General features: G+C 42.6%; 1 protein-coding gene across 3 annotated transcripts in view; it reads left to right on the top strand.

Annotated features, from left to right (window-relative positions):
• carf (calcium responsive transcription factor) overlaps positions 1-12,744 on the top strand; it is a 21,371-nt gene extending 8,627 nt beyond the window's left edge. For 2 of the 3 annotated variants that reach the window (XM_088606702.1, XM_088606703.1), the window contains exons 7-15: positions 726-919; positions 2,377-2,493; positions 3,671-3,814; positions 5,537-5,782; positions 7,179-7,341; positions 8,070-8,139; positions 9,086-9,198; positions 10,676-11,057; positions 12,013-12,744. In XM_088606702.1, the coding sequence (XP_088462828.1) occupies positions 726-919; positions 2,377-2,493; positions 3,671-3,814; positions 5,537-5,782; positions 7,179-7,341; positions 8,070-8,139; positions 9,086-9,198; positions 10,676-11,057; positions 12,013-12,101 (1,518 nt within the window). In that variant the 3' untranslated portion in view covers positions 12,102-12,744. Of the gene's footprint in view, positions 1-725; positions 920-2,376; positions 2,494-3,670; positions 3,815-5,536; positions 5,783-7,178; positions 7,342-8,069; positions 8,140-9,085; positions 9,199-10,675; positions 11,058-12,012 lie in introns of those variants that run through there. The other variant, XM_088606704.1, reaches the window with a different exon arrangement.

The raw sequence follows: 12,744 nt of genomic DNA, 5'->3' as shown, positions 1-12,744 counted from the left end.
TGTGTCAGCCGCTGGTAAAACAAAGACATTTATTTGGCGGCCAGACCACACAGATTCAACTGAATTTTCCACTGTTTCCACTAGGAGGCATTCACCGGGACTCACAGTAGGGTGCGAAGGCATCGTTAAATCAGCCACCTAAGCTCCTTTATAATGGGGGCAGTTTATGTGCAGATTTCCATGCGATGCTACCAGTCAGGGGGGATCTGTCACAACGTGGTTACAGCAGAAAGGCTTCCCAGTGAAAATCGCAACCAAAGGAAACTAACTGAACATTCTGGACACTGTTAGACATTACCATACATACTGAGATAAAAATACTAGCCTGCTTTTCCCACCATGTAATACAAAACAGACGACTTTCATAGCTGTACACTTTAATGAACCCGGTGCCGGACAGATGAGGATAGGCTTCCCCTTTTGAGCCTTGGTTCCTCTCAAGGTTTCTTCCTACTTTAATCTGAGGGACTTGTTCCTTGCCACTGTCGCCTCAGGCTTGCTCACTGGGGGGATCAGGCCCGGAAATCTGTAAAGCTGCTTAGTGACCTTGTCCATTGTAAAAAGCGCCAACAAATAAAACTGAATTGAATTGAAATGAAAGGGTTGATCCATTGGTATATCGCCTGGCTAGCCTTAGCTATCAAGCGCTCCGCCGCAGCCCACTCATAGATAACCACGTCGGAGGAAGAAACCCCTGGCCTGTTTTTTTTTTACCGCCCAACCAGAAAATCGGGGACTCGTACCGGGGCTACTGCACCAGTGAGGCGGAGCTGGAAGCAGTGCTGACCATGCACAAGCAGCAGACCCAGAGCGTGTGGGGCACCCGGCAGTCTCCCTCCCCCGCCAAGCCGGCCACCCGCCTCATGTGGAAGTCCCAGTACGTGCCCTACGACGGCATCCCCTTCGTCAACGCAGGCAGGTCCCCGTTCCTCCGCATGCCCGGTGTCTCTGAGCCACGACCCGCACGGCGCCAGGCCACGCCCTCCTAGAGAGCAGCTTATAGCGAGGAAGGAGTATAAGAAGTCAGCTTTTGTTTGCTGTTGGACGTGAAGAAAAAGATCTTCAACCAGGAAGGGGTTATCTTAACATAAGAGTGTATTTTAGCAAAAAAAACTCTTGACCCCACTGCAGTCGTAAATATTCCCATCCCATTTGTTTTTAACATGTATCAGAATCAGAGTTCACATAGGGATCTGTGTCAGCATGTGTAGGCTGCCAAGAAACAGGTAATGGTTTATTCTCATGGTGAAGAGACGCACCGTTTCGGCAGGTGACACACCTAAAGAGAGCTTCGCAACAAGAGTTCAGATAGTTCCCAGTATTGCTCACTTACTCTGGTTAGTAGGTGAGCGATGCACTGACCAGTTTTGGGATTCCCTGTCTGGTTTGAACGTTACAGATTGTATGCCGATTATCGTAAGAAACTGCAACAAAGTTCTCATCCGGAAAATGAACTGAAAATGACAAGTTATTTTATGTGGAGGTTGGTAAGGTGGCGTGATCAGGGAATACCCAGAACATGGCAGACTGTTTGGCTGTAACTTTGTGACAAATTTGAAACCTGACTGACCAGATTGTGATCGGCAGAGTACTGACTTAGTCCAGCCTCCAAACTACTGATGACACAAGAGTATTGATAAGCAGGACGTTGGTTCCTTTCTGTGTTTTTTCTTCTTGATTTTCTTCATGTTCAGCAAGTCAGGTTTTTAAGCAGATCATTCTGCCCATATGCAAGAACCAAAGTCATTTGAGCTTGTGATGCTGCCCAAAACACTTTGCTATCCAAAATCAGGTCTAGTTGATTTTTCTAAAAACATTTCTGTATAGTTTTTTGTCGCTCAGTATGTGCACTGAAATGTATTGAAAATGCAACCAATGAGCATAAGAAACACTAACATTTGTTGTGTTTTTAATGCCTCTCAGTAGATGTAAAAAACTGGAACATTCAATCCCTTCACAACACGAAGAGATAGGAATTGTTTTCACCCAGAAGATCATGAAATCTAGTTTTTTTCTTTTTTGAGGTGCTTTCCACCTCAAGGTTTGACTGAGTTGTCTAGAAATGCAAAGTCTGATTCCACACAAACCGAATATTTTTCCTGTGAGCTGGGACAAACAACCTTTTATGTTTTCACTCTATTTCCTTTTTAAAACTAACCAGTCAGTAGTTCATGTAAACCTTTAGCTAAAAGAAAGCAAATTGTGTGCACCTTCAAACAAAAACTATATTCTTTTGTACATTTGAAATGCTTAGCCTTTGTGCAGTATACATGCAGTTGTTAGAGATTCATGGGAGCTCAAGATTTATGTATTCACTCTGGGCAAAGGAGTCTGTTCATACCATGCTTTTTCTGTTAATGTTGGCCTTACAGGCAGCAGGGCGATTGTAATGGAGTGCCAGTATGGCCCAAGACGAAAAGGAGTCCAATCCAAGAAGACTGGTGAAAATGAGATTATCTTAAACCAGCAGTACAAGGCTACTTGTCCAGCTAGGTAAAGTGCAAAATCCCCCAACTAAATCCAAATAACAGTTTCATTTAAAAATGTGCCATAGGTACTATATCATAAATATCCTTGTTAAAAGAAAAACCAACAAACCCTTAACAGTTCTCACAATTTTGTGTGTTTATACAGCTGAATGGGAAAGACTCTATTACATAGTATCTTATTATAATGAGATGCATGCAAAAGCGTTTTATTGTTCTGTTAAAATAGAGGGCACAGAGCACTAACAGCTCAGGTGCAGTAGTCTGCTAATTTCTTTGACATTTTGAATTGTTCTGCTCTTGCATAAATGACTGTCCTTATTTATGCAGAACTTCGTGTGCCAGTCTACTGTAATGTGCGCTATTTATATCGAATCCTGATAGATTTCCAATTTTCGTACAAAAGGAAGCATTTTAACTTTACGGATATTAAAAAAGGAACAAATGATGTTGGTGAACAGGAACACTTGACCAGGTCTGGTTGGTAAACACATTGAATTTGCTACTACAGCACCTCCTGTTAGCACGTTACCTGAATTTTTAAAAGATTCCAATCAGTGTGCATTAAAGATTGTGAAATGGTGGGGTAATTCAATCACAGTTAAAGTTTGTATAAGGTAAGAAAACCCTAGTGAAGGCTTTGAAGTACTTGTTGCTGTTACAGTACCTGTCCTCTGTTAACTCCTTATTGTGTCTAAGACTTCGGCACAAGTATACCGTGATTTTACGACTGCTGGTAAATATTTCTGGACAGTTCAAAATCTTGTCATTTACATCAAATCATTGAAAATTTTCAAGGATTTGAGTTCATAGTAAACTCTATATTAAAAAAGAGAAAAGGCAGAAGAATCGGCAGTTTAAAGGTGACAAAAATATTTGACATTTGTTCTTATTTTTTTGATAATGATAATTCTAACAACAATCGAGGCCAGTGTATTCTACTGCACCGTCCCACTTCAGTGTATTCTTTTGTCTTCTTTTTATTTTGTCGAAGGGTGCTCTGCTATGTCATTTGCCTCTTACTTTTATATAAAAATCACTTCACGAAAGGTAGAAAGTAGAAAAGGCAAAAATCCCCAAAAACCTAAGTAAAAGTAAAAGGCCTTTTCTGTTTTCTTCATTGCCTTACACTGGACTGGTAAAGCTTCAGTGACTGATGGGTTTTTCCCATGCTTGTCTCCCAGGATTTACATTAAAAAGGTCAGGAAGTTTCCAGAATACAGAGTGCCCACAGACCCCAAGGTGGACAAGAAGATCGTAAGGCAGGAGCAGGAGAAAGCGTTTTTCAATCTGAAGAAGAGCCTGTGGGAGACCAGCGGTGTATTGAGGTACAGTATTTGTATTTATTTCTGTTGGCATGAGTGTCATCAGGTAATACAATTCTACATTATCCTTTAATGCTCCTTGTTCCATTTTCTCCTGGAGACAAAAAATTGGAATAACAGGCAAAGATAGTGACTCGCCAGCACTCCTTAGTTCTTCTCCTGCTTTTCACCAAGGCTGCTGCTGGAAGAGGTATTAGTGGGGCCAGTAGGGGGTGCTCACCACTCGTTCTGTGTGGGTCCTAATGCCCCTATATAGTGACGGGGACAAAAAAGTGCCATCCTTCGTATGAGACATTAAACCGAGGTCCTGACTCTCTGTGGTCATTAAAAATCCCAGGGCGTTTCTCGAAAAGAGTAGGGGTGTAAACCCGGCATCCTGGCCAAATTTCCCATTGGCCTTTACCAATCATGGCCACCTAATAATCCCCATATATGAATTGGCTTCATCACTCTGTTCTCCCCACTGAGAGCTGGTGTGTGGTGAGTGTACTGGCGCACTATGACTACCGTCGCATCATCCAGGTGGGGCTGCACATTGGTGGTGGTAGTGGGATTCCCCATTACCTGTAAAACGCTTTGAGTGGAGTGTCCAGAAAAGCACTATATAAGTGTAAGCAAGTATTATTAATTTGGAATTGCCAGCTATTGTGCTCTTCTTTACTCCCAACCAGGGTCTTAATACCAAATAGTTGCGGCGGGCACTGTGCGCAGAGCCTACAAAAACCAAGGGAACTATGAAACAAATGTGGACCTTGAGTTTCTTATTTTTCTGATAACACAGTTCTCTTCTTGAATTTATTTGGACATTATGTAGCAAGGAGAGTCTATCCATCCGTTTTCTTACTGCTTCGTCCAATTCGTGGTTGCGGAGCCTGTCCCAGCAAGCAATGGTCACAAGGCAGGATACACCCTGGACAGGACGCCAGTCCATCACAGATCAGACAGACACAATAGGTATACAATACATACCTATAGCCCCTGCGGGACTGGGCTCTTTGAGACCAGGGATGAAGACCCTTGACTAAATATTTGAATGGATTTTGGGGAGTCTGTGTATAGCACTAAATTTTAGGTAACCTTTCTAGATCCCCTTTAATCCTTTACCACCATAAATGTGCTCTGAGTTTTTATAGGTTTCTCATGGATTTCCTTGTCTTTTATTTTATACTTTGTCTTGCATACATATTAGCTTTGCTTTGCCACGGTTTCCCAGTCTGTAAATAATTCACTGTGCCTCTCTGAGCTTTACCGGGATTGTACTCAACTTATCTTTAAGGTCACAAGAGCATGGAAATTCTCAAGGAAACAAAGACGTATTTCAAGTCAGAATCTTTGCACGTAAGAAGAAAAAAACAGAAATTGGAAACAGAATAAGAATTTGTGTTTCTGATTCTTTTTTTTTATTCTTTTAAATGCGATAAATGCAGATAATGATTTTGTGACAAACTGAGGGAGGGAAGCACGACCACATCACCATAGTTCAGCTTTGAACTTCTCAGCCTCTGAAAGATTAATTTTAATTTTTTCCATTTTCATCTTGCTATTTGGTTTTCAACTTTACATTTAAAAATAAGACTTCTCGGCCAGTAGAAGAGTAAACAAACACAGACACAAAAAGTATTAGATTTAGGTTCCTCGTGTAGTTAACTGGATTAACTCGCACGTTTGAGCTGTGGAGAACCTGGAAGCTGTTGAAACGCAATGTGAGCTCCACCCTCTCTTTAGGTATTATGTCCAGCTACCGACCCAGAAAGCCCACCTGTACCACAACATGGATGCCTCCTACCTCCCCCTGCCTGCTGGCCAGGTCTCCCTGCCGGAGGAGGAGGACCAGGAGGAAGAGGAGGTGGACGCTGCAGTCGAAGACCCCAGCTGCCTGCCCTCTCGTCTGCACCCACAGGTGGCCGAGAAGATCTGCGAGCTAGTTTCTCAGGGAATCCACCAGGTCTACACAGTCCGAAAACAGCTCAGGTATCCCCGCGCTCATCTGCTTTCCTCCCCCACATTTACAGTTTCGAGCACAGCATGCGCATCTCTCGTTCCTTAAGGACTTCCGAGTTCCCCCGTAGAGAAGGATCAGTGTGGTCTTGAGATTGAAGTGAACTGGAAAAAGCTAGAGCTCCAGAGCAGAGGAGAGTGAAACCCCAGCACAAAGCTTCAACGTGTGCTTGCACCATTGCACACTCGACACTGATCTTGAGTCGAGAGAGCCAAGGACCGCTCCAGATCCAAGCATGGCGGGGTCTGTGTTTACCTTCAGGAATGCTGCTTTTAACTATGCAGGGGTGGACATGAAGAAAAGTAGCCATTTTGTGACTTAGCTTGAAAAAGACTGTGTTTTTCACCCAATCCATCCAGCCTTCCATTTTCTAACTGCTTTATCCAAGGGTCCTGGGAGTGCTGGAGTTTATCCCAGCAAGCAACAGGACCATGGAGGGTTAAAACCCTGGATGAGACGCCAGTCCATCACAGGCAGACACAAACACAAACACAAACACAAACACACACACACACACACACACACACACACACACACACACACACACACACACACACACACACCAGGGCCAATTTTCCCAGAAGCCAATTAACCTACCAGCAAGGCTTTGGATTGTGGGAGGAAACCAGAGCACCCGGAGGAAACCCATGTGAACACGGGGAGAACATGCAAATTCCACAAGAAATAGCATCCCAGGAATTGAACCCAGGGCCGCAGCACTGAGAGACAGCAAAACTGACCACTGCGCCACTGTGTCACGCGTTTTTAGTCCATTAGTAGGCAAAATGAAAAACGGAACAATTGCAGCCTCTGAACAAGACTAATTCAACTCAAAAAGTGTTATATGTTGGTGTGTTGCAGAAGTAGTGTAGTTAGTTCAGCATGACCACAAAATAGCTGTTCCATGATTGGAATTCTGTCTGTAATAATGCTGCCCCAAACAGTTTACATTGTCCTTTGAATTACGCAGTCCCTTTCATTCATCGGTATCTCAAAGTACTACAGATAATGAACATATTTACCAATGAAGGGTGTATGTACTGTAAATATGCAATGTAGCAAATAGTCACAGACAATAGCATTGGCATTCTTCATTTGGAAAAAATGTAATTCACTCACTCATTTAATGAAACATTCCTTATGAAAGTGTACTTGTTTATCAGTAATCAGAACTCTTATATAACATGCAGTAGAAGCAAAGATACCAGGTGAATTGACAAAGTTCGGATTAGGGATGTTGTGCCTACTCCCTGCAATAAAAACATTATTGTATTGCCAAAAGTATTAATGGCCATGTGTAAAAAGGAACTGTAGACATGTTCTGTAGACATGAGTGGACACTAATCGGATCTGCATTCCTTTTTTTAGGAAGTTTGTGGAGCGGGAGATGTTTAAACCAGATGACGTGCCGGAAAGACACAATCTGTGCTACTTCCCCACAGTTAATGACATCAAGAACCACATTCATGAGGCCCAGAAGGCTTTGCAGCAGGGAGGGAGTGACTACATCTCTAACAATTCAGAGACAAGGGTATGCCTTGAGAGACCAGCATAGCCACACCTGAAAATACAATTTGAAGTGTCTGTCAGCTGATAGACGCTACTACAGAATACACTGTGGCTTCCTTTACAGTACAGTAACAATTTCTGGGCCCAGATATACAGTATGATTTAGAACTACCATTAACAGTTATTTCACAAGAGCACATATGAATACTTGTACTGTAAGGGTGGGGAAATGATATATATCTTTATACTAACAAAAAAGTCACACAACCCCAAAAAACATAGAATACAGTAACACTGATATCATTTGCACTTTAAATAATTTTTATTTGCACAATAAATAACTCAAGGAATTGATTTGGATGTTTATAGGTGTATATACTTTTCAGCGTTAATGAAGGAAAACTCTTCAAACTGTATAAGCATTTTATATGAAGCCAACAAAATAGTGATGTCTCCCTTCACTCAAGCTAACAAAATTAAATCGGTGTGTTTTCATACAAATCACCTTTTCTATTTAGAAATGTACTTCCCTGTTATGTTTCACAACAGCACATTCATGTTAATGCTATATGTTTCACTGCTTTTATCTGACACAAGAGACAAATAAATCTTACTTTTAAACATTTAAACCAATCTGAAAGGGTATCTCAGACAGGCACTCAGTAAAACATCCCATCTCCAAGACTGAACCTCCTGCTGTAAAATAAATCAGTAAGTAAAAGTCCTTGTTCCTGTGCTTTTCTCTTCCAGTGGACAGTAGCCAGCGAAAACCCACTGACGGAGACAGTGACCTTGACACTGGCTCCAACACCAGTCGAAGGTAATCTTTGGCATGGTCATTTGTATCATTAAATGGGTCTGGCATGTTCTGTAAAACTGCTCTTCCCAGTGTCCTTACAGATCGTGCCTCTGGGATCAGTACATGTGTGTGATGGAGCAGTGAAAGGACCAGGCTGGGGAATGCACGTGTAGAATCTTGCTGTGTTAGTCAAATGCACTTTTCCCATGTGCAGTACATCTCCACTCCACTTCCCAGATCTGGTGCCTGTAAGGTATCTGATGCTTGCTTTGCTAGCAAAGCCTTTACGGGATTTCAAGGAGAACGGCAACGCTAATTTTCCATTTCGGGGTTGGAAAGAATCACCATTGATGAGTGCATTTCAAACCACAATAAATGTAAAATGTCACAGGAATTCGTAAAACCTCCAATTTACATCACAGACAGACAAAATGCAATGGCCTGAATCATTAAACTGGTCCAGGGATTGAAGACCAGTGTCACCTCTAAACTGTGCTGCCAGGGATTGACCAGGGGAATCGATGGATGGGTTAAGTGATAAATAGTGCATTTAATTTCGCAATTGGCAGGTTTCTAATGTCTTCAACAGCGAATCAGAATTGTCCAGGCTTAGGTTCAGTTACAGGGATGTCGCATGATGTTAAACGAGTCATTTTAAGCATTCTGTAGTGTAAGATAAATAGTAGTTTCCATTATGGCCCATCTGCAAAGACAAAGCATTAATGACAAACAGGCAACCTTGAACAGCGTGATTTGTCTTTGTGAGTATGCTGTACTGTGGGTACTGGGCTATAAGAAACTGTAAAAGTCTAGGTCTCCTCTCATTTCACTGTTATGCTCCAGTTGTCTGACACGGACTTCATTGTTCCAGTACCTTAATAAGTGACTTCTTTCTGTAAGTGGAGTGATAAACAGCTGGTAGTGAGGTGCTTTGGTGGTGATTCTGTCCGTGACTGGTGTTCTGCAGTGAGCTCACAGAAGGCTGGGGCTCTGGAAGGCAGTGATACACTCTCCCCAGAAGCAGTGCAGCTCTTCAGCTCTCTCACCTCCCTGCAACCGAAGATTTTTGCCCAGCTGCAAGTAAGTGCCTTTCCTGCCTGCAGGCACAATACTCCTAGATCAACGCTGGGTCATCACCCTCCAGCTGTGGAAAGGAAACTCCAGTGTGACTGCAGATTTAACTTCATATTCTACTCCTACGTGTAAGACAGCAGGAGCTGAATATGTCATGCTTGTCACTTTTTACTTTGAGGATGTATAAACAAGTACATGGAGTTTGTATTGCAGACTACAGTTTGCAAAACCAACTGCTGTTGGAATTTCACTCAAATGAGATATTTAGGTTTCGCTTGGATGAATTAAAATGAATTCTGATTCTGGATTTTATAAACAAGAACAAACGTGAACATTCTTATGCTGTCCTTCATTACAAGAATTTCAGGCGGCTTAGGTAAAGTAGGAATGAAAACAGATTGCAAAAGGAAGCTTAAGTGTTTTCTTTCAAAGGAATGTTGATTTCTGTTCATTGACACAAAGTGGTTGGTTGCTCTTTAGCTTCACATTTGTTTTTCTGTCAAAGGATGTTGAATTCTGTTCAAATGTGTATCTCAGACACAGAGAATGTTCCCAGCAGTTGCTTATCCGTTCTGAATTCTCACCTTTAACAAAGGCACAAAGGGAGGTTCCATACGTTCATGAAGAAACAAAACTCTTTAATATTTCCAAAGAAAATCAAAATCCTACATTTCAATTTAAAGGAAATACTGGATTAATTACAGCACTGGACCCGATTTGAAACCATGTGGCTGCTCTCAGAAAGTTAAGATCTGACCCCTGTGGAACCCTCTCTGCTACTCAAAACTGGATGTCTATGGTTAAATACAGTAGCAAACACTCTAGAGCTATGTCACCAATTTTGTACCACATTTGAATGGTAAAACCTTTAGCACATTAGTGGCCATCAGGTTGCCTGGAATGTTTACTAGGCAGCTCCAAAACAACTTTTTTCAGTCGGTATAAAGGCTATAGTTACCACTCGCTTTGTGAGTCAAGTCAGAAATGGGTAATGTTGGGCCATTGAAGTCTGAAGGATTTTCTGTTGGTTTCACAGATTATCCTTAAAGTACTTAATGGGTCAGGTTTTTTTTGTATCAAAGTAAGCTTTATTTCACAAAAAAAACATTTCACAATAAGAACACACTCTAACAAATTATTAAACTTACATCAAATAAGAACTTTCGAAATCAGGTGATTGTCCTTTATCAATCAGTGCACGTGGATGATGGGGCCAGATTTGCACCATGAAAGAGTCCTTCCAAGCCCTACCGCTTGCTTTTGTCCGTGCCACTTCCCTGTCCCGGCTCTGAAACTGCGGTCCTTGATCGATCAGTTTACCTGCTCAGAACAGGATTACCGCCTGTTTTTGAAAAGCAGTCCGGTCAAAGTGATCTATGAGGCTTGCTGGGTTACGGCTGTTGGTTATTCCTGTTTGAGAAGTGATCGCTCAGAATCCATGCAGTCCAGATGTCTTGTCAGCGTGACTCTTTTGTGTGCACAGGGAATTCAACTCCAATCCGCCTTAGGCTCTGGTGATGGGGCGCCTTCGCTACTGACCATGACCCCCCAGCCTCACTCTTCCCCCGTCTGCCCTGTCCCAGAGCTCCTGGACACTGCCTGCGCCCCCGTCCCCGCCCCCCAGCCCCTGATACTCGGCCCCGCGCCGTTCCTCCAGCCCAGCGCCCCCAGCCCGGCCGAGAGCACGCCCACCCCCTCTGCCCTGGTTAACGTGTCCCTCCCCGAGTCCGCGCTGCTGGGTCTGGGCCAGCTGGTGACCGTGTCGGCCCTGGGGGAGTGCGCCGCGGAGGGAGGCCTGCACCAGATCCTGCTGGAGGACGTGCACACCATCCCCGTGCACATCGTGGGAGAGCCGGCAGGTCTGGGTGAGCTGCGCTTTCAGTCTTCGTGGGAGGGTGTCTCCCAGCCTGTACCACAGTGCTGAATTTCCCAGTCACGACCTGGGCGTGATGTCCTCCGCCAAAGTCCTATTATTTAGAATAATTCTACTTCACTGTGTGATTTGTAAAATTCAGCCTCTCGTCTTCACATATTGTGGTTATACCTCTGTCTGGATCTCTCCTTTTGACATCTCTTCAAAAAATCCCCAGTTTACATTCATAGCTAATTGTATTGCTATGACATGTAACTCTGGCATTGCTGTAGCATTTGTACAAAACAGCATATTGGCAGTGTACACAATGTCAGGGAGTAGTACAGAGGTATAGAATACAGCAGGACATAATGTACTACAACACAGCATGATACAGTGCAGTATGGCATATGTTAGCTTCTTCGCTTCCCTTTGTAGACAAAAAACATCCCTCCCTCTGGTTTAAATAGTGTCATGAGTATTCTTATCTTCTACAAGAATTAAAACCTGAATGCAGAGTCTGTTCCCTTGCTGTGGCAGAAAATAATTGTACTGAAAGCTGTCGCTTGTTTTCCTTCTACCTTCATCCTAGAGGGATGGGAACTTTATGAGAGTCGGAGACGTGTATGAATTGTGTTCTCAATTCACAGCCTTAGGCTGTAACTGACGACATTTTTACAACTTGCTTAAAGACATTTAATCATCTTTCCACATCCTTTCCCTGTAGCTTTTGATATGATGTCTAGAGTGTATTTCTGTTAGTTTTACTTTTGAGTTTACTTGGTTCATTCTGCTTTTTTCTACTTTGTTGGACAATTCTGCTACTGTATACTGCCTTGCGGCTCTTGAAATGCTGTTAGATAAAATTATTATATTACTAAATCAAAGATCTAGGACAGGAAACAACAATGCTGTGTGACAGACGCTCTTAACCACTCTGTCTATTTCTGTTTTTTGTATTACATCAGCTGCAAACAATCCAGTCTCCCTGAGCCAAGTGAAAGAGGAGTCTGAAGAGAATAACATTTCAGAAGGTGTGAGCTCTTCTTTTGACTGATCACTCACTATCCAGATTTCACCTGGCCAGATCTCTCCCTAATACTGGGGCAAAAGGATATCCCGATCTTTGCACTTGAACACTTCAGAGGCAAGGTTTTGCTTCTGACTCTTCAACCAAGACAGGAGCCTACAGAGTATGGAGTCACGTCTTCAAAAAAAAAATGGTTATATGTACAGAGGGATTAAAACCCAACTATGCAAGATATTTTTTTTATTTTTTTATTGTCCATTGGTTTCACTCGCCGGTATCCCATGACTGTATGCTCCTAGCAATCACAGCGGAGAAACTGTTTCTCTCATCTTTTGTGATTTAATGACTTTGACTTTTCAAAGTTTGCATCTGCATTTGCAGAAGGATTTTTAAATTATTGTTGTATTTATCATCTTGTGAATTTTTTTCCTCTTAACTCAAACAGAACAAAACTGTACTAGGTTCAGCAGATGGCTTGTCAGTCAAGGACAAAATAGGTCCCATTGCAGATGGGGAGTAGATTGAATGTTTCTGTTGAATCAGTTGAATGACAAACACCACTGGTACATTGGGAATGACATGAGAGCCAACACTTGCTATGGATATTAAGTTATATTACACAATGTTGGTTGGTTAATAATGACATTTAATTAAAGGTTGTTCACATGTC

This window comes from Lepisosteus platostomus, chromosome 14, assembly GCF_059453375.1.
Source record: "Lepisosteus platostomus isolate fLepPlt1 chromosome 14, fLepPlt1.hap1, whole genome shotgun sequence".
NCBI classification, from domain to species: domain Eukaryota; kingdom Metazoa; phylum Chordata; class Actinopteri; order Semionotiformes; family Lepisosteidae; genus Lepisosteus; species Lepisosteus platostomus.
The sequence above is the reverse complement of the archived record's forward strand: the minus strand, read 5'-3'. Positions and strand labels throughout refer to the sequence as shown.